The 21,376-nt window shown below is 45.2% G+C and overlaps 1 protein-coding gene across 1 annotated transcript; it reads right to left on the bottom strand.

Annotated features, from left to right (window-relative positions):
• Window positions 1-3: 3 nt before the first annotated feature.
• On the bottom strand, window positions 4-4,108 carry LOC100193322 (uncharacterized). Its single transcript, NM_001138459.1, has 11 exons — window positions 3,920-4,108; window positions 3,591-3,803; window positions 3,390-3,488; window positions 3,152-3,234; window positions 2,726-2,842; window positions 2,525-2,630; window positions 1,676-1,760; window positions 1,473-1,582; window positions 831-961; window positions 504-600; window positions 4-419 (listed from the first exon to the last, which is right to left on the bottom strand). Exons 1-11 carry the CDS (start codon window positions 4,007-4,009, stop codon window positions 105-107), a joined length of 1,446 nt encoding a protein of 481 aa, NP_001131931.1. The 5' UTR covers window positions 4,010-4,108; the 3' UTR covers window positions 4-104.
• Between the last annotated feature and the right edge of the window lie 17,268 nt (window positions 4,109-21,376).

Raw genomic sequence — 21,376 nt, forward strand, 5'->3', positions numbered from 1 at the left:
GATGTGAACAACAGCTTCTAACATTAAACAAATTCAACTCTCCACTTCAACAGTTTCTAACATCTTTGCTTTTCGCATCTACTGGTGGGGTACAGCGCAGTTAGTTACGTTACTGGGTATCCGGCGGAACCAGTGAAGAACAGTCCAGCTATCAGAGCAACCAGTAGCACAATCAGAGCGGCTACGATACTGAAATGCAAACCGCCTTGTCCTTTGCTTGAATCATCCTTCTGTATAGAATGACTGTCCTTCAGCTTGCTGGATCCACCTTGTCCTCCGCTGCCAGATCCAGGCACCATATCCCAAAAGGATTCTAGTACGCTACAAGCTGCTGCTGCGCTTTCTGGTTCCAGGATTGAAGACCTCTCCACGGCTGTTTCCAGTGCGCCTATCACTTCCTTGAAGCGATCCACTGCATCCTGAAAGCCAATGTCATGTGATTGAGACAAAAGGGTGTGTTAAGTGTTTCAACAGAACTGAGAATGCTACCACATCAGAATTACCTCTGCTGTCTCTGGTTGTTGCAAGTAATCACAAACATAGGTGCCGCTCAGCCAAGGTATCAGGACCCTTCTCGGGAATGAAAAACTGTAAGGTTCTCTGTTTGAAGGACAAAACAGCCAATCAGTTGTGAGACTCATTATTATCTATCATCCATAGAGGAAAGGAAGCCAGTTAAGCTCAATACAATATTGTCCATTATGGCAATAACTCGATACGTTCTACAGCATTAATCAACCGGACAGACTTATACAACAAAAATCATGTTCGGTCTTATTTTATTTTATTTTATTTTATTCCATTCAAAATAAAGGTCACAGCATCTGTACCTCAACTCATGAAATATAACTTGAGTGGCCTTCTGAGATGGTGATTTCTCCACTTCAGCAGTGGCAGGGCCATCATCTGCCTCATCAAGGATGATATCCAACCGGCTTTTTAGACTTGTAACGATGTCCGCCTTGATACAGAGTAAGAGAAGCAGCACACACACAAAGGGTTGTTAGTTTTCTCAACTAAAAAGATGCTTCAACCAAGAATTCAGCTTCAGTTATGCTTATGCAATAGTGCCAGCTAAACTGAACTTCTGCCCCTGCCACAATCTACATCAGTCAAATCAATCCCCACTTTATAACATATATGTAGTCAAATGAAAAGGTCGTATGTGTATTGAACCCAATCAAGCTAGTTTCGAATAAGAACCTTGTAATTCAAATTCAACTGCAAAATACACACAAAACAAAAAAGACATGGCATGTTTTGATCACCAATGCGAATGCGTCAACAGTCCCTTCCGAACTCTTACCCGGAGGACTCAAACAAATGCATATATGAAGTAGATTGCCAAAGACAGCTGCATGTGAAGTGCTTGTAACAGACTTAAACTGATACTACGTATACGCACATCATGGAAAACAATGCAGCTAGGTGAAAAACAAAAACAAAACAGTACAGAATGATATTTTAACTACCTTTAGATCAGATATAGCTTCTGAAATAGATTCTTTAGGGCCTAAATATGCCAAGGCGCTGACAGATCCAATAAAGCGAATGAGCCCAGCAACTCCCTCTAAACTGCATTCTTTAGTGCAACCATGCAATGTTAGGCCCTCATAACGACATCAACAGAAATGTGCCAAACACAACAGACAGGAAATGACGTTAGCTGAGGCACCTTCAACAGGCACAGCATTCTTGAATGGCACAAGAAAATCAACTTGGTGTGGGTCCTCTGTACTTATGTTCATCTCTTCTGAAAACTGCTCGGAGAAAGCAGGTGAAAAAATGCATGAAATTAGCAAGTTGTTATACAAGAAACAGCATTCTCAAATATAATCAGCAACTCTGTTTAAGCATGTATACCAGCAGTTCCTAGAAGCTGTGAGGAAGAAGTGAATGGACAACCTTTTTTGTGCCTTTTTATGCTATGGCTCATTCAGTTAATAAAAAAAAGGTAGACCCAGTGCTAGAGGCTCCCACATGAGTGGGGTCTGGAGAAGGGATAAACCAAGGCAAGCCTTTCCCCCGCAAATACAGAGAGGCCCCTTCGAATCCACAACCTGGTGACTCAGTGAGGCAGCTCCGATTGAGTTAATAAATTTTATCTTATTATTTCGAGTGTGGATGTTAGATGTTCTTACATAATATAATGAACTATAGGGAATGACATAATTTATATGGAATATTAATTTATGTAATGGACACTCAACTTCAAGAATTGCTGATTCAAACTTTAATTCAATCCAGAAATTCCTCCCCATAGAACGCACCATGTGTGACAGCACTAGGCACGCCCATTATTCAGTTGCTAATTGTCATATGAAGTGAATCGGTTAAACTTTTGAGAACATGTCTATAGAAGTCAACAAAACCTTTTCAACTGCATACATAGAACTAGCTAGCCGCAGCTGTTGCAGCTGTTCGGACTGCTGCAGCTGCAATCCATAGAGACAAAATACTGTAGAAGCCGCAGCCGCAGCCGGATTAAAACTGCAATAGAGGGAGGCTAAGAATTCCAACTTACCAGTTGCCCATCTACCAAAGCTCTGGCATTCTGCACTTCCTCTGTGAGATGACTGATTGCCTTCAAAATAATTTTCTTAAACGGCTCAGCTTGAACAGATGTCAACCTATGCCAATAAATGTGGTAATTAGAGACTCAAACCAGATAAACTGGTATTGTCTGTCTGTATCATAAAGATACAGGAAATGTTAAATTTAATACCTTATCTCAAAATTATATGTGCATCTGAAAGTTTGAAGAGAAGCTAATAGTTTGCTGTACTTAAAATCGCACGGACGCAGACTTCCTGATGCAACCTCGCATATACGGCAGGCCCATCTGTAACACATGAAAATATACATTTCATAATTAAATCGCATCCCATTAACATTACCTGATAACTCCACACAAGAATGAAATGGGACTGAAGAAACTAGATTTACGAGGGGGGATACTTCCTGTTGACATCCAAAAGGACAACAGTATAGATACATGGAATCACTCGTTTATGGCAGGAGTAAGCATCAAAAGCCAAGTTAATCAAGTATTTGTAAACTGGTATGCAGAATTGCAGATGAGTAGTGGACAAACAAACATATCTTGAGAAGAAGAGCGCCAAAGCTAACAAGTAGGAAGATAAGACAGCACCTTCGAGGACTGTAAGAAATGTGGACGAGCAGCCTCACACCGGATGCACTGCCATAGCAAGCTTGGCAAATCGCTCGAATGACCTGAAAGATGGCATGGCACGGGTAAATAATTCACACCCGATCCCTTGGAAGCATGGTATGAGCAAGCGGAGTCTGGTAGCTGAAGGAAGAGTTGATAGGTTGAACCGTAGCATTAGCATAAAAGGGGGGAAGCAATGAAACGAAGAAGCTGATACCTGCGACAGGACAGCAGGGGATGTGGCCTTGAATGATGCCTCGGAAGCCCATACGTAAGCACCCATGACACTCATACCACCGAGCAGCATCCTAGACACCTAAAAGCATGTATGTACTAGTAATATGCAACAGATTGAAAGAAATTGCAGAAGAAAAGGAATTGATGGTGTGAGTGTGGCGTGGGAGGGAGTCTATGGTACCTGCCGCGCGTGCTCGGAGATCCATTCGACATCGAAGTCGAGAGAGGCGTCCGAGGAGGAAGGAGCTTTGCCGCCGCCCTTGGAAGGCTTGGACTTGGGGGCGGCGCGGAGAGAGCATGCGGGGGCGGCGGCGTCGGTGAGCGGCGTGGGGAGCAACGCGTAGACGAGGGCACGGTCGGAGGAAGAGCTGAGCTTGCCGACGACGAGGCCCACCTAGGAATTTAACAGATGAAACCAGGTCAGTAGATGCGGATGGGGGGGATAGAGGATGGTATGGATCGATGAGAGGGAGGGAGGCGCAACGCGATGGAGGGAAGCGAGTGGCCAACCTGGGCTTGACATGGAGGAGAGGAGGGCGAGGCGAGCGTTTCCTCAAAGGCCTTGAGGTGCTCCTCGTCGCCGAGCACCGCCTTCACCATCCTTGTTCGTCGCCGGCGTCGGCGTAGGACTCGACCCGATCTTTGTCTGCTCGGCGAAATCAAGCAAGCAACTTGGGAGTTGGGTGTGGGTTCCAATCGTCGGCCCACCAGCTTTACCCTTGGGCCTGGCTTGAAAAGTTAACCTGAAGGTAAGTGTTCGAACCGGTTTTGAGCCGGCGGACTGTCCGGCCCTGAGGCCGGACGGTCCGCGGTCCGGACGGTCCGCGTCTATGGGCCGGACGGTCCGCGCGTGCGCAGAACAGATTAGGGTTCCGAGTTTTGTGCTACGGTTGTTAGCTATATTCGCGGGATTAGCTCGGAATCAGTTGTGTAAAGGGTCCAGCCCCCCTCCTCTATAAATAGAGAGGTCTACGGCCGATTTGTAATCATCAACAATCGAATCAATACAACTTTTACTCGCATTTTATCCTAGGAGTAGTTCTAGTCTAGTTTAGGTTTAGCCACTCGATCCCCAAATTCTCCGCCTCTCCTCGACTCTACGTCGATTAGAGGAGTCTAGGTCGGCCTGCCCGAGCCTAGACACCACCTAGGATCTCTACTCCCCGACGGGGTCCCTCCCGGGAGCGAGATCCAGGCGCCGTCGGCGATCTTCTGCCGTCCCTGCGTACGTGCGGACCGTCCGGCCCTAGGGCGCGGACCGTCCGGCCGTCAGGCAGAAGTCCCAGCAGCGCACCAGGCCGCGGACAGTCCGCCCTTGCGCAGAGAGCACCACCGCGCCTCGCACCAGGCCGCGGACCGTCCGGCCCCTGCGCGCGGACCGTCCGCCCCTGTGCAGAGGGCACCGCCACGGTTCTTGTTGAGTGTTTGGCGCTCCGAAAAGGCGTCAACATACTTTTGGCGACTCCGCTGGGGAAGACATATCTAAGCTCATCAAATCGGCCCTCAATGGCCGGTTCAAGGGGGAGCTCTGATATTTCTCCAAGCAACATCATAGAGCCGACTTGGGAAACCTTGCCGGCTGACGAGCAGCTCCAGTTCGAGGAGCACAAGGAGCGGATGATCCAGGAGGCGAAAGCAAAGTTCTTGGCCAACTTCAAAGTGGACAGGAACAACAAGGTCGTCCGACATCGGGCGACGGATCCGGCTTCGCTCCAACCCACGCCAGATATCCCCAATGTAAGTAATACCAACGATCTGCAATCTCTTAGAAATTATGTAGAAGATCAGCGTGAGCAAATGCAGAACATCATAGGGGGTATGCAAAGCGATCTTAAGAAACTAGTGCGTGCATTTGATAAATCTAGTATCACAAATTTTCCTTCGCACGAGGTTGAGTTAGGAGGTAACACGCGTAACACATCGGCTACAGGTTGTCACGACCAGTCACAACCCCTGTATGGGATGCCGATGGACACATACCCTGAGTAACCGCAAATCGGCAGTAAATCAGCCGATCTGCACATGCCCGGACCATCCGCACGTGAGCGCGTACCGTCCGGGCCAGCAACAGTCGGGCCTATTTTTAATGAGTTACCTAGATAGGCGCCCGAGCCACCACACATGGCACAGAACCCAAACTACCCAGTCGGACGGTCCGCATACAACGACGGACGGTCCGCATATAACCACGGACGGTCCGGGTACGTATCCGGACAGTCCGCGCATGAGTCTTTTGAGGAGGATTACATGAATCCTCGCCCGTCCCAGCAACACTTCCCATCACACTATGCAATGCACCAGCCCATTAATTCAGGATCCAGAGCCCAGGAAAGCTTTTCGGCCCCACCTAGAAGGCCGGAAAGAAACGATCAAACCTATGAGCCATATAGGGCAAATGGAAATGCACCACGTAGCTCAAACCAGTGGGGGGAACGACAACATACCAACATGCAACCAGCCCCACCTATGTTTGACCAGAGAGCCGGTGGTCTTGCACCGGCTGCCATTGATATAGTGAGGGAAGAAATAGCCGGGGCGTTCCGAGATAAGCTCGGAGTAAGCATGGTCCCTGGGGGCAATCATATCGGAAACCTTATGACAGCCGATTTGATCACCACCCATACCCACAGGGAACTAGAATACCCGAATTCGCAAAATTTTCGGGTGACCAAGGGAAAAACACGCGTGAACATATAGGCCAGTTCTTAGCACAATTGGGAGAATTGGCCGACACTGAGGCATTTCGCGTACGTTTATTTTCATTGTCGCTAACAGGAACCGCGTTTGCATGGTATGCCACTTTACCTCCTAATTCCATTTCATCATGGGGGGATCTAGAACAAAAATTTCATGATCATTTTTTCTCCGGTGACTATGAGTTAGATTTGGTAGATTTAGTGTCGTTGCGACAGACAAAAGATGAATCGGTTAACGATTACATCCGGAGATTCCGAGATACAAGAAACCGATGCTTTCAAATTCATTTAGCAGAGAAACAGCTAGTAGGATTAGCCTTTAATGGTCTGCGATATTATTTAAAAGAAAGATTAGAAGGCATCCAATTCTTTACACTAGCACAATTACACCAGAGAGCTTTGGCTTGTGAAAGCCGAAGCAAAGAAACTGCTAAAACAATTCGTCACAACGTACATGTAGTAGAATGCGACCAAAGTAGCTCAGAAGACGAATCAGCAGAGGTGTATGCTGCTGAAATGGTTTGGCCAAAGCAGGCCAAATCTTCGGCTTGTGCCTCCTTACAGCCGGTTCAAAAGAAACGGCAAGAGGAGGTTAAGTTTACATTTAATGTTGGTAAGTGTGATAGAATATTTGATGAATTACTTAAAAATGGCAACATTAAAATAAATCACACTGTTCCATCCGCCGACGAGCTAAAACGTCGTGCATATTGCAAGTGGCATAACTCATTTTCTCATGCCACTAATGATTGTAATGTATTCCGTCGACAGATTCAATCGGCCATTAACGAAGGACGATTGAAATTTCAGGAAATGCAGGTGGATACAGAGCCCTTTCCGATGAACATGATTGACTTCGAGGGCAAGAAAGTCCTAGTTCGGCCAAACACAGCCGATAAAGGCAAAGAGATAATTATCGGCAATGCTAAAGAGGCCGATGGGGATCGTAAAGTTTCTTGCAGGAAAGTGGTGGCCGAGAAAACTCCCGATGGAGGGGAGACCCTAAAGGTGACCATCACAGCCTCCAGTACCGGGGGGCAAGCGCAGACAGGGAGACAGATGCAGGAGCCCGTGCTGCGTATCCCGGACGGTCCGACACGTAGGCGCGGACGGTCCGGGACCCCACCGGACGGTCCGGAGAGCTCCGGCGGACGGTCCGGCCATACTCAGGATTCACAACGTCCACGTACTTTCAAACCACGACGACCAGAGATAGGTACGTGGAAAACAAATACATTTAAAGCAGCTGGTCGGTTGGTTAAAGCCGGCCCAACTTTTGATCAATTATTGTCTAAATACGTAAAAAAGAAGGCCGGCCCCAGTGACCGGCCAACAAAGCGACCCCGCTCACCCATTCATGAGCAGCGCCAGGTTAGGCCGATTGGACCACCCCACCAATCGGAAGAAATGAAAGGTCATACTATACAAGTGAGACCTAACATACCTGCATGGACACCTCCACCTCCATATCCACATATGCCATATCCGTACACATATTTACCTCCGCCATATGTCCCAAATCAAATGTGGGGCATGCCACCATATCCATTTGGGATGCCACAGTATCCCGCCTGGGGGGCACCCCAAGCATCTGTTTTCAACAGGTTGACGCCACCAGTACAAGACCGATTGAGCACTGCTCAATCCGGTCACCAGGCACAAACCCAACAGGATTGCCGGACTACTCGGCCTTCAAGGCCGACCAATCCGGCAGGGGGGCATATGCCTACAGCAACTCAAAAAACAACAAAAGGGGACATCATCAAAATAGGCACCGCAGATGTTGTCATACAGGGAGACAATAAAGGGCCGATGATTTTTGGCGAATCGGCCAACGCAACCGAAAAGGATACGGCTACCATCAAAACAGCCGATCCAAAATACTCAATGCCTCGATGGTGCCCAGCAGGATTGACACGATCCCAAAAGAGAAAATTGCAGCGCCTAAGAGCAAAGGAGAGCCAGGATAAAGAGGCGGAAAAGACATTTAATGACACACATCCATTATACCCGCCACCGCAAAAGAAATGGAGACCGAATGCCGTTGAGAAAAAACAAACGGCCACAGAAATAGAAAGTCAATCTGCACCAAGCGCGGACCGTCCGGCCACCCCACGCGGACAGTCCGCCGTTCACCAGGAAGTCTCTGGACAGCCTGCACCAGGCGCGGACCGTCCGGCCACCCCACGCGGACCGTCCGCCGTTCACCAGGAAGCCTCCAACGACACGACAACATCAATGGAGGAGGACGACCTGCTGGGAGAAGACCTGGTCGACTACGAGGCTTCTCCAGAACGCCCAGGTATGGATGTAAATATTATTACATTTTCTGCCGATTGTACTATTATCGGCGACGATGAACCTGTTGTTGCCCAGTTTGATTTTGGTCCTAAAGAAGCCGCCTTTACTAAACCAAAGGAATCGGTAAACCATTTAAAGCCGCTCTTTGTGCGCGGCCACATTGATGGGATACCGATTGCTAGGATGTTGGTAGATGGAGGGGCGGCTGTAAATCTGATGCCTTATTCATTATACAGAAAATTAGGTAAACAAGATGACGAACTTGTCAAGACCAACATGACCCTCAGCGGTGTTGGAACTGATAGTTCGATCAAAGCCAGGGGAGTCACGTCCGTTGAATTAACCATCGGGACTAAGACCCTTGCTGCTGCATTCTTCGTCGCTGATGTGGAAGGAAATTACAGTTTAATCCTAGGCAGAGATTGGATTCACGCCAATCAATGTATACCTTCTACATTACATCAAATGCTGATACAATGGGTAGGCGATGACATAGAACAAGTACATGCTGATGTATCGGCCTGCATCGCTGTGGCCGATGCCCCTGTACTCTGGACTTATGAGACTGCTACATGTCTCACAGGAGTAGACTTTTCTGATTATCAATTCATAAGTATAGATAAGAAAGGTTTCATTCCTGTAATGCTAGAGCCGATGGAGAATCGGCTAAATCCTAAATAAAGTTAAATGATGAATACACACAAAGTTCATGAGTCTTTGGTCACGGACAGTTCGGTCGCCAAGGCCGGATGGTCTGGTCTTTCACAAAAGAGTTCGGACTTTAAGACCGAACATCTACCACAACGAAAAGACAGTATTACGGATGATCCGGTCCCCGAGACCGGAAAGTCCGCCATCACACAAAGATCATCTGATTCCTCTGTGGGGGACATGATAGAGGAATTCAGAGATCTTGATAAACTAGGACAGGGGTTTACATCGGCCGATCCTTTGGAGGAGATTGACATAGGAGATGGTAAAACTCCACGGCCGACTTTTGTAAACAAGACCCTGGAGACCGATTCTAGAAATGAGATGATCGGTCTATTGAAGGAATATTCAGATTGCTTTGCTTGGAATTATACTGAGATGCCTGGATTAAGCCGAGAGATCGTAGAGCATCGGCTGCCTATTAAACCTGGTTTCAGACCTTTCAAGCAAAGAGCCAGAACATTTCGTCCGGATCTTCTCCCACGCATCAAGGACGAAATCCACCGGCTACTGGAAGCTGATTTTATCAGACCTTGCAGATACGCAGAGTGGGTCTCCAATATTGTGCCGGTGGAGAAGAAGGAGACAGGTAAACTTAGAGTATGCATTGATTTTCGCAATTTAAATAGAGCAACTCCTAAAGACGAATATCCCATGCCCATAGCCGACACATTAATCAATAATGCATCGGGAAATAGAATTATTAGCTTCCTTGATGGTAATGCCGGATATAATCAGATTTTCATGGCCGAAGAAGATGCGTCTAAAACGGCCTTTATATGTCCAGGCTTCATTGGTTTATTCGAGTGGGTTGTCATGACGTTTGGTCTGAAAAATGCTGGTGCTACTTATCAGAGGGCTATGAATTTGATCTTCCATGAATTGTTAGGAAACACCGTGGAAGATTACATTGATGATATTGTAGTCAAATCGGCTGAGTTTAGTTCTCATATAGCTGATTTGCGCAAAGCCTTTGATAAAATGCGTCGGTATGGTTTAAAAATGAACCCACGTAAATGTGCTTTTGGAGTGTCGGCTGGTAAGTTTTTAGGATTTGTCATCCATGAACATGGTATAGAAATAGACCCTGACCGAATCAAGTCTATTCGGAATGTGGGGCCTCCGACGTGTAAGGTCGAAGTGCAGAGGTTTCTCGGCAAGGTGAATTATTTACGAAGGTTTATTTCTAACTTAGCCGGGAAGATTGATGCCTTCACCCCTATCCTTCGGCTTAAGAATGATGCTGAATTCACTTGGGGAGCAGAGCAGCAGGAAGCATTTGATCTCATTAAAAAATACTTGTCTTCGGCTCCCGTGTTAAGAACACCACAAGTAGGAGCACCATTCAGATTATACATTGCAGCTGAAGACAAGGTTATTGGGGCTGTTCTGACACAAGAAACTGAGGGGAAGGAGCATGTGGTGACATATCTAAGCCGAAGGTTGGTGGATGCTGAAACAAGGTACACTTTTATTGAAAAATTATGCTTATGCTTGTTTTATGCATGCACCAAATGTAGATGTTATTTACTGTCTAGTCATTGCACTGTTTCTGGTCAAGCCGATGTAATCAAGTACATGTTGCATAACCCAATTATGAGTGGTAGAATTGGTAAGTGGGCTTATGCACTCATAGAGTATGACTTGGCTTATGAACCATTGAAATCTATGAAAGGCCAAGTCGTAGCGGATTTTATTGTAGAACATCGGGTTAATGATATTCATGAACTAGACATATCATACCTCACTATTACTCCTTGGACTTTATATTTTGATGGATCGGTTTGCAATGAAGGGCAAGGAATTGACATTGTGCTTGTTTCACCAAGTAATGTCTCCTTTGACTTCTCTAGCCGATTGGAAACGTATTGCACTAATAATCAAGCTGAATATGAGGCCCTCCTATTCGGTTTAGAACTGTTAAATGGTATGGGAGTAAAACATGTGAAGGTGTTTGGTGATTCTCAGCTAGTTGTCCAACAAGTGTTAGAAGAATATCAATGTCTTGATGGTACTCTAAATAGCTATCTTGAGAAATGTTGGAGCATAATCCATTCTTTTGATGAATTCAGTATTCAGCATATCTCTAGAGTTGAGAATCATAGGGCTAACAACTTGGCACAAGATGCATCGGGTTATCGGATAAAGAGAGGGAAATTTCACAAAACTGAAAATCTGATAACCAGTGCAGAGCCAAATTCCCAGGTCGCGGACCGTCCGCGTGTTGACGCCGGACCGTCCGAGGTTACCAGAAAGGTTCTCTTAATCGATTCGGCTGACAATGAAGCCGATACAAGTGATTGGAGGACACCTATACTTAATTATTTGCAAAATCCCAATATCAGGACAGATAAGAACATTCGGCGAACAGCTTTCAAGTATGTTTTGATGAGTGATGAACTTTACCGCCGAACGATTAATGATGTCCTGCTTAAGTGCTTGGGCCCAGATGATGCTATATTAGTCATGGCCGAAGTACATGAAGGGATTTGTGGTACCCATCAATCAGCTCCAAAGATGAAGTGGTTGTTGCGAAGGTCTGGTTTTTATTGGCCTAGTATGACAGCTGATTGTTTCAAGTACTACAAGGGGTGCCAAGTGTGTCAAAAATTCGGCGACCTACAGTTGGTCCCTGCAGCCGAATTACATCCTATCATCAAGCCTTGACCATTCAGAGGATGGGGATTAGACTTTATTGGAGAAATTCATCCTTCATCATCAAAGGGGCATCGGTTTGTGTTAGTTGTCACTGACTATTTCACCAAATGGACTGAAGCCGTTGCTCTAAAGAACATGACGCACAAGGAGGTAATTGAGTTCATAACTGAGCATATTATTCATAGATTCGGCATTCCCCAGACCTTGACTACAGATTAAGGTACTTCTTTTATGTCAAAGGAGGTACGTGAATTTGCTGAATTATACAGAATTAAGCTGCTTAATTCGTCTCCATATTATGCTCAGGCCAATGGACAGGCCGAGTCTAGTAATAGGACGTTGATTAATTTGATAAAGAAAAGGGTATCTGATAATCCTAGACATTGGCATAAGATTTTGTCTGAAGCTTTATGGGCTCATAGAATATCTAAGCATAGTGCTACTAAAGTATCTCCTTTTGAGCTTGTCTATGGGCAGGAAGCAGTGTTACCTGTGGAAATAAGTTTGAATGCTGTCAGGTTTGCCAGACAAAATGATCTAACTACTACTGATTATTATAATTCAATGATGGATAATATTGATGAGGTGACCGACAAGAGGATGATAGCTTTGGGAGCAATAGAAAAGGACAAGATCATGGTAGCTAGGGCCTACAACAAGAAGGTCAAAGCAAAATCATTCCAAGTAGGAGACTTGGTATGGAAGACCATTCTGCCTCTAAGGAATAAAGACCGAAAGTTCGGGAAATGGTCGCCAAGCTGGGAGGGTCCTTATAAAGTGAAACAGGTGATGTTTGGTAACGCTTATTTACTACAAACATTACCAGGCAAGGATTTACCTAAGGCTTTGAATGGGCGTTTCCTCAAACAGTATCATCCTAGTATGTGGCAAGATGCCTAAGAAAACCGATGTGATCACATCGAGTTAGTTGCTTTTGGTTCGCCCAGCTCCACCAAAAGGCAGGGGGGCATATGTTCGAACCGGTTTTGAGCCGGCGGACTGTCCGGCCCTGAGGCCGGACGGTCCGCGGTCCGGACGGTCCGCGCCTGTGGGCCGGACGGTCCGCGCCTGTGGGCCGGACGGTCCGCGCGTGCGCAGAACAGATTAGGGTTCCGAGTTTTGTGCTACGGTTGTTAGCTATATTCGCGGGATTAGCTCGGAATCAGTTGTGTAAAGGGTCCAGCCCCCCTCCTCTATAAATAGAGAGGTCTACGGCCGATTTGTAATCATCAACAATCGAATCAATACAACTTTTACTCGCATTTTATCCTAGGAGTAGTTCTAGTCTAGTTTAGGTTTAGCCACTCGATCCCCAAATTCTCCGCCTCTCCTCGACTCTACGTCGATTAGAGGAGTCTAGGTCGGCCTGCCCGAGCCTAGACACCACCTAGGATCTCTACTCCCCGACGGGGTCCCTCCCGGGAGCGAGATCCAGGCGCCGTCGGCGATCTTCCGCCGTCCCTGCGTACGTGCGGACCGTCCGGCCCTAGGGCGCGGACCGTCCGGCCGTCAGGCAGAAGTCCCAGCAGCGCACCAGGCCGCGGACAGTCCGCCCTTGCGCAGAGAGCACCACCGCACCTCGCACCAGGCCGCGGACCGTCCGGCCCCTGCGCGCGGACCGTCCGCCCCTGTGCAGAGGGCACCGCCACGGTTCTTGTTGAGTGTTTGGCGCTCCGAAAAGGCGTCAACAGTAAGGAAGGGCAGAAATTTTATCATGCCACGAGCATGACCAGCGCTGCTGCTTCCTGCTTGCTTTTGACGGAGACCTGCATCGTCGTCTTACTCTCGCACAGTCGCACCCCACCGCCGTAATGAAGATGAGTCCGACCGGTCGGATGAGTGGTAACGGGCACGGTAAAAGTTAAAGATCCAATCAAATTAGTATCTAACTTTAATTCTATTTATTTTTAAATTAAAATTAATTAAAATATCAAATAAATAGATCGTAATGCATTATCACTCCTATTGATCGGTGAGGCGTACAGTCAGCGCTACGCAACAATATATAGATTTGTCGACATATGATAGTGCAAACACATGGTTATGCACGGTAGGCGATATTGTTTACAAAATGGATGTTGAAAATAGAAATTGGAATAGGATGTGGATATAAAGTATACTTGGAATTTCAGTAACCGAATCCTAAATCTATTCGCAAAGAAGCACTGTGGTTCATACAATCATACCAGCTGGCCATGTCACACCGATCCGATATGTGGTCATCACGGGCAACCTTTGTTGATCCTAACTAGTGTTTGGTTTCAAAACCTATTTAGACGGAGTGGCTCTGTTCTAGATTCTGAGGATAAAACGGCTATGTTCTATGTGTGGCAGTCAGAATGGAGCCACTATGTTTTTTGTTTGGATATAGATTTAAGTATAACGGAGCAGTTCCATCATGTGTTTGGTTCCAGAGTAAAGCAAAATAGAGCGACTATATCCTGTGTTTGGTGAATGCAAATATATAATTTTCTAACATGGCACAATGATACAGTCATTTGTCATCTTCAAATGGCAATTATAAATATAGATCATGAGATGTACAATAATTACTCTATAACCATAAACATGACACATCCATACAACCATCCCAAAAGTATTATTTCCAAACTAACATAACACACATATGTCCATACATAGTTGCACACAAACATAGGTCGATACATAGATCCATACGAATATGATTATTATCTAATTAGCTTACCATGAAGCCTAAAACTTCTCACTAACGAAGTCAGTAACCATAGAGACTTTGCAAACCAATGGCACATCCATGAGAGCATATACAATGTCAGGATTAGCGACCAAATGAGAATAATACTTGGACTTAGTGTGCAATCTCAAAACCTGAAATACTGTTTTAAAAAGTTTACAAAAGCAGAAGAATGATGACCTATTAAGCCTAAGCATATTAACACAAGTGGCATCGCTCTTCCAAATTTGTGATGTTACCTTGAATTATCTAATATATACACTCAAGATCAAATGACACCCGTAACAAATAGGTATCTTCTACTCTGTGTTCCATACAAAAGAATTGTTATAAGATTCATGGTGCAAGCTTTATTAAATCTAGCTAGGTTTACAAAAAAAATAGTAGCATTTACATCTTCAAATAGATTTGTTATAAAAACATCTTTATAACAATTTGTTTAATAACGATAATATATTGTATATACATATATATGTGGTTGAAATTAAAATCTTTGAGTCCTTCGAGAAAAAAATGATAATGTTTTAGTCCCAGAAGAGGCACCGTGGGCCCTTGGCTACGCCCTCAAGCGTGAGGAATGTATAGTGGAGAACGGGTGTGAAGCATCTAGGCCTCTAAATGATGTTTTGGTAATTAATGACAACCATTTGTGAACTAATGAATTCTTGGAAAAATAATAATGCAGATTGGTCCATACGGAGAAGAGCTTTAGTGAAAGTCTTAGAGACTCAAAACGTTGGTCGTGGAATGGATGAAGGCAAAGATATAACATAAGTTTTTACTTTTGCAAGTCACAAGGTGTTTAATGAAGAAAATTAATCGGATTAGTAGACTAGACAGTCGTACTATTAAGAGGGGCCAATGGCAATTCTCGGTGTGAACTTTGTGCATCATAAAGCATTTAGATGTTGCATATGCATGAGGACTAACATCGCTTCTGATTTCAAGAGTTAAAAACTTTTCAAAAGCGTGTTTGGAAAGTGGGCTAAATGCATGTGTCATGGACCGTCGAGCCAGGTGGCTGGAACATCCACGATCTACTCAGAGAGCTTCGAAGTGTGGTGACTTCGGTGTGGTCCAATGATATAATAGTGTAGACCATCCAGACCTCGGGGTCAGACCGTCCGCAGTCTTGACCAGTGAAGTAACCGAATACGACAGGCCCCTGGGTAGTTGTACGGGCCGTCCGGTCAGGGTCGGCGGACCGTCCGCGTGTGGCAAAATAGATTTGGGCAGGCACCATGTGTTTTTGGTGGTTTGTACTATGGACTGTCCGAGGTTTGGGCTCATATAGTATTTAACCCCAAGTGGCGGATCGTCCGGCCTTGGTGGGTGGACAGTCCACCTGTGTTAAAGGCCTTTGGTTAGTGCTTGGATGCTTGTTGTTGCCAGATCTCGGACCGTCCGATCGGGGTTGGCACACCGTTCGGACCTACCTTTTCTGACAATCTCAGACATGTTTCAAACGGGAAAGTAGTGGTTACCTTGTACGAAGGAATGTCCGCATGTGCGTAGAAAGTAGGCAACTTGCCCATAACGATGGTGGCTTGTTACCTTATACGGCAAACCGTCCGGTCAGAGGTCGCGGACCGTCCGCGTGTGCGCAGAAAGTAGGCAACTTGACCGTCGGACCAGAGTGTCATTGGCTTGTTACTCTTGGAGATTGTCACCTCCTAGACGCCTTGGTGGTGTCCCCATCGAGCTCTCCGTGAAGAATGCGTAGGAGCTACAGTGGTGATTATGAGGGGTTCTAAAAGTCGCCTAGAGGGGGTGAATAGGCAAATCTGAAATTTATAAACTTTAAGCACAATCTACAAGTCGGGTTAGAGTTAGAAATAAAACCGAGTCTGTTAGAGAGGGCGAAAACAAATCACAAGCAAATAAAAGCGGATGACACGGTGATTTGTTTTACCGAGGTTCGGTTCTTGCAAACCTACTCCCCGTTGAGGTGGTCACAAAGACCGGGTCTCTTTCAACCCTTTCCCTCTCTCAAACAGTCACTTGGACTGAGTGAGCTTTTCTCCTCAATCAATTGGGTCACTTAGACCCCACAAGGACCACCACAACTTGGTGTCTCTTGCTTTGATTACAAAGGTGTTGAGAACAAGAAATGGGGAAGAAGAAAAGCGATCCAAGCGACAAGAACTCAAATGAACACAAATGTCTCTCTCTCACGAGCCACTAAATCTTTGAAATGTGTTTGGGACTTAGAGAGGATTTGATCTTTGCTTTTGTGTCTTGGAGTGAAGTCTAGAGCTCTTGTATTGAATGTAATGGCTGAAAACTTGGATGCCTTGAAGTGTGGTGGTTGGGGGGTATTTATAGCCCCAACCACAAAAATGGTCGTTGGGAGGGACTGCTGTCGATGGGCGCACCAGACAGTCCGGTGCGCCACCGGACACTGTCCGGTGCGACCGCCACGTCACCCAACCGTTATGGTTCGATCGTTGGAGCTCTGACAGGTGGGGCCACCAGATAGTCCGGTGGTGCACCAGACAGTTACTGTTCACTGTCTGGTGCGCCTTCTGGCGCCTGCTTTGACTCTGCGCGAACTGTCTGTGCACTGTAGCTGTGTCAGCCGACCATTGAACTCGACCGTTGCGCTGGCGACCGTTGCTCCGCTTGGCACACCGGATAGTCCGGTGCTACACCGGACAGTCCGGTGAATTATAGCGGAGTGACTCTCCAAAAACCCGAAGCTGAGAAGTTTAGAGTTGATCTCCCTGGTGCACCGGACACTGTCCGGTGGCACACCGGACAGTCCGGTGCGCCAGACCAGGGCAGCCTTCGGTTGGTTTTGTTCCTTTCTTTTTGAACCCTATCTTGGACTTTTTATTGGTTTATGTTGAACCTTTGGCACCTATAGAACTTATAATCTAGAGCAAACTAGTTAGTCTAATTATTTGTGTTGGGCAATTCAACCACCAAAATCATTTAGGAAAAGGTTTGACCCTATTTCCCTTTCAATCTCCCCCTTTTTGGTGATTGATGCCAACACAAACCAAAGCAAATATATAAGTGCAGAATTGAACTAATTTGCATAAGGTAAGTGCAAAAGGTTGCTTGAAATTAAACCAATTTAAACTTTCATAAGATATGCATGGATTGCTTTCTTTCTTTTAATATTTTGGACCACGTTTGCACCACTTATTTAGTTTTTGCAGATCTTTTTGGAAATTCTTTTTCAAAGTCTTTTTGCAAATAGTCAAAGGTATATGAATAAGATTTCGAGAAGCATTTTCAATATTTGAAATTTTCTCCCCCTGTTTCAAATGCTTTTCCTTTGACTAAACAAAACTCCCCCTTAATGAAATTCTCCTCTTAGTGTTCAAGAGGGTTTTATCAATTGAAAGAATGTCAAATATTTTAGATCCCAATTTTTGAACAACCCCTCCTTAAAATATACCAATTGAGATAGAATTTTTTAGAGGAATATTAATTTGAAAGATACCAATTGAAAAATAACTTTCCGAAAAATTTTGAAATTGGCATGGTGGTGCGGTCCTTTTGCTTTAGGCTAATACTCTCTCCCCCTTTGGCATTAATCGCCAAAAACAGAGTCGTTAGAGCCCTTGTACTTTCTCCCCAATGGTACAAATGAATAGAAGTGAAGATTATACCAAAGTGGAGAGCGATGCGGAGTGACGGTGAAGGGTATATAATACCGATAGAGTGAAGTGGAAGCCTTGTCTTCGCCGAAGACTCCATTTCCCTTTCAATCTATAACTTAGCATAAAATACACTTGAAGAACACATTAGTCATAACAAATGAAAGAGATATGATCAAAGGTACATAAATGAGATATGTGTGCAAGGTATCAATCAAAATTTCGAGAATCAAGAATGTTTAGCTCATGCCTAAGTTTGGTAAAGGTTTTCTCATCTAATGGTTTGGTAAAGATATCGGCTAGTTGTTCTTTAGTGCTAACATAAGCAATCTCGATATCTCCCTTTGTTGGTGATCCCTCAAAAAGTGATACCGAATGGCTATGTGCTTAGTGCGGCTGTGCTCAACGGGATTATCCACCATGCGGATTGCACTCTCATTCTCACATAGGAGAGGGACTTTGGTTAATTTGTAGCCATAGTCCCAAAGGGTTTGCCTCATCCAAAGCAATTGCGCGCAACAATGGCCTGCGGCAATGTACTCGGCTTCGGCGGTAGAAAGAGCTACTGAATTTTGTTTCTTCAAAGCCCAAGACACCAGGGATCTTCCCAAGAACTGACAAGTCCCTGATGTGCTCTTTCTATCAATTTTACACCCTGCCCAATCAGCATCTGAATAACCTATTAAATCAAAAGTGGATCCCTTGGGGTACCAAAGACCAAACTTAGGTGTATGAACTAGATATCTCAAGATTCTTTTCACGGCCCTAAGGTGAACTTCCTTAGGATCAACTTGGAATCTTGCACACATGCATACGGAAAGCATAATATCCGGTCGAGATGCATATAAATAAAGTAGAGATCCTATCATCGACCGATATACTTTTTGATCTACGGATTTACCTCCCGTGTCGAGGTCGAGATGCCCATTAGTTCCCATGGGTGTCTTGATGGGTTTGGCATCCTTCATTCCAAACTTGGTGAGTATGTCTTAAATGTACTTGGTTTGGCTGATGAAGGTGTCCTCTTGGAGTTGCTTTACTTGAAATCCTAAGAAATACTTCAACTCCCCCATCATAGACATCTCGAATTTTTGAATCATGATCCTACTAAACTCTTCACATGTAGATTTGTTAGTAGACCCAAATATGATATCATCATCATAAATTTGGCATACAAACAAATCATTTACAATAGTTTTAGTAAAGAGAGTAGGATCGGCTTTGCCGACTTTGAAGCCATTAGTGATAAGGAAATCTCTTAGGCATTCATACCATGCTCTTGGGGCTTGCTTGAGCCCATAAAGCACCTTAGAGAGTTTATACACATGGTTAGGGTACTCACTATCTTCAAAGCCAGGAGGTTGCTCAACATAGACCTCCTCCTTGATTGGTCCATTGAGGAAGGCACTTTTCACGTCCATTTGATAAAGCTTAAAGTCATGGTAAGTAGCATAGGCAAGTAAAATGTGAATTGACTCAAGCCTAGCTACGGGTGCATAGGTTTCACCAAAATCCAAACCTTCGACTTGTGAATATTCCTTGGCCACAAGTCGGGCTTTGTTCCTTGTCACCACACCATGCTCATCTTGCTTGTTGTGAAAGACCCACTTGGTTCCTACAACATTTTGATTAGTACGTGGAACAAGATGCCATACCTCATTCCTCGTGAAGTTGTTGAGTTCCTCTTGCATAGCCAACACCCAATCCGAATCTCTTAATGCATCTTCCACCCTGTATGGCTCAATAGAAGACACAAAAGAGTAATGTTCACAAAAATGAGCGACACAAGATAGAGTGGTTACCCCCTTATGAATATCGCCGAGGATGGAGTTCACGGGGTGATCTCGTTGTATCGCTTGGTGGACTCTTGGGTGTGGCGGTCTTGGATCCTGATCATCTTCCTTATCTTGATCATTGGCATCTCCCCCATGATCATTGTCCTCCTCTTGAGGTGGCTCTTCTTCTTGATCTTCATTCTCATCATCTTGAGCTTGATCCTCATTTTGGGTTGGTGGAGATGCTTGCATGGAAGATGACGATTGATCTTGTGCATGTGGAGGCTCCTCGGGTTCCTTGGGGCACACATCTCCAATGGACATGTTCCGTAGCGCGATGCACAGGGCCTCTTCATCATCTAGCTCATCAAGATCAACTTGCTCTACTTGAGAGCCATTAGTCTCATCAAACACAATGTCATAAGAAACTTCAACTAGTCCTGTGGACTTTTCAAAGACTCTATATGCCCTTGTGTTTGAGTCATAACCAAGTAAAAAGTCGGTGAGGAGTTCATAGGATGTCTTCTTGAGGATTCGGTGAAGGTAGAGACGGTTGATGGCGTAGCAAGCGGTGTTGATTGCTTCCGCCCAAAACCGGTCTGAAGTCTTATACTCATCAAGCATGGTCCTTGCCATGTCAAGTAGAGTTCTATTCTTCCTCTCCACTACACCATTTTGTTGTGGTGTGTAGGGAGAAGAGAACTCATGCTTGATGCCCTCGTCCTCAAGAAAGCCTTCTATTTGAGAGTTCTTGAACTCCGTCCCATTGCCGCTTCTTATCTTTTTGATCCTTAAGCCGAACTCATTTTGAGCCCGTCTCAAGAATCCCTTTAAGGTCTCTTGGGTTTGAGTTTTATCCTGCAAAAAGAACACCCAAGTGAAGCGAGAATAATCATTCACAATAACAAGACAATACTTACTCCCGCTGATGCTTATGTAAGCGATCAGGCCAAATAGATCCATGTGGAGTAGCTCAAGCGGCCTGTCAGTCGTCATGTTGTTCTTGTGTGGATGATGAACACCAACTTGCTTCCCTGCTTGACATGCGCTACAAATCCTGTCTTTCTCAAAATGAACATTTGTTAGTCCCAAAATGTGTTCTCCCTTTAGAAGCTTGTGAAGATTCTTCATCCCAACGTGGGCTAGTCGGCGATGCCAGAGCCAACCCATATTAGTCTTAGCAATTAAGCAAGTGTCGAGTTCAGCTCTATTAAAATCAACTAAGTATAGCTGACCCTCTAACACTCCCTTAAATGCTACTGAATCATCACTTCTTCTAAAGACAGTAACACCTACATCCGTAAATAGACGGTTGTAGCCCATATTGCATAATTGAGAAACAGAAAGCAAATTGTAATCTAAAGAATCTACAAGAAAAACATTGGAAATAGAATGGTCAGAAGATATAGCAATTTTACCAAGTCCTTTGACCAAACCTTGATTTCCATCCTCGAATGTTATAGCTCTTTGGGGATCATCATTTTTCTCATAGGAGGAGAACATCC

The sequence above is a fragment of the Zea mays genome, chromosome 4 (assembly GCF_902167145.1).
Source record: "Zea mays cultivar B73 chromosome 4, Zm-B73-REFERENCE-NAM-5.0, whole genome shotgun sequence".
Taxonomy (NCBI): domain Eukaryota; kingdom Viridiplantae; phylum Streptophyta; class Magnoliopsida; order Poales; family Poaceae; genus Zea; species Zea mays.

Excerpts from the sequence above, each read along its gene's own strand:
- LOC100193322 (NM_001138459.1), bottom strand. The coding sequence starts at position 4,009 with ATGGTGAAGGCGGTGCTCGGCGACGAGGAGCACCTCAAGGCCTTTGAG. Across the intron at positions 1,761-2,524 it reads CTTTGGTAGATGGGCAACTG|TTTTCAGAAGAGATGAACAT; the intron begins GTAAGTTGGAAT and ends TTCTCCGAGCAG. Across the intron at positions 420-503 it reads AACAACCAGAGACAGCAGAG|GATGCAGTGGATCGCTTCAA; the intron begins GTAATTCTGATG and ends ATTGGCTTTCAG.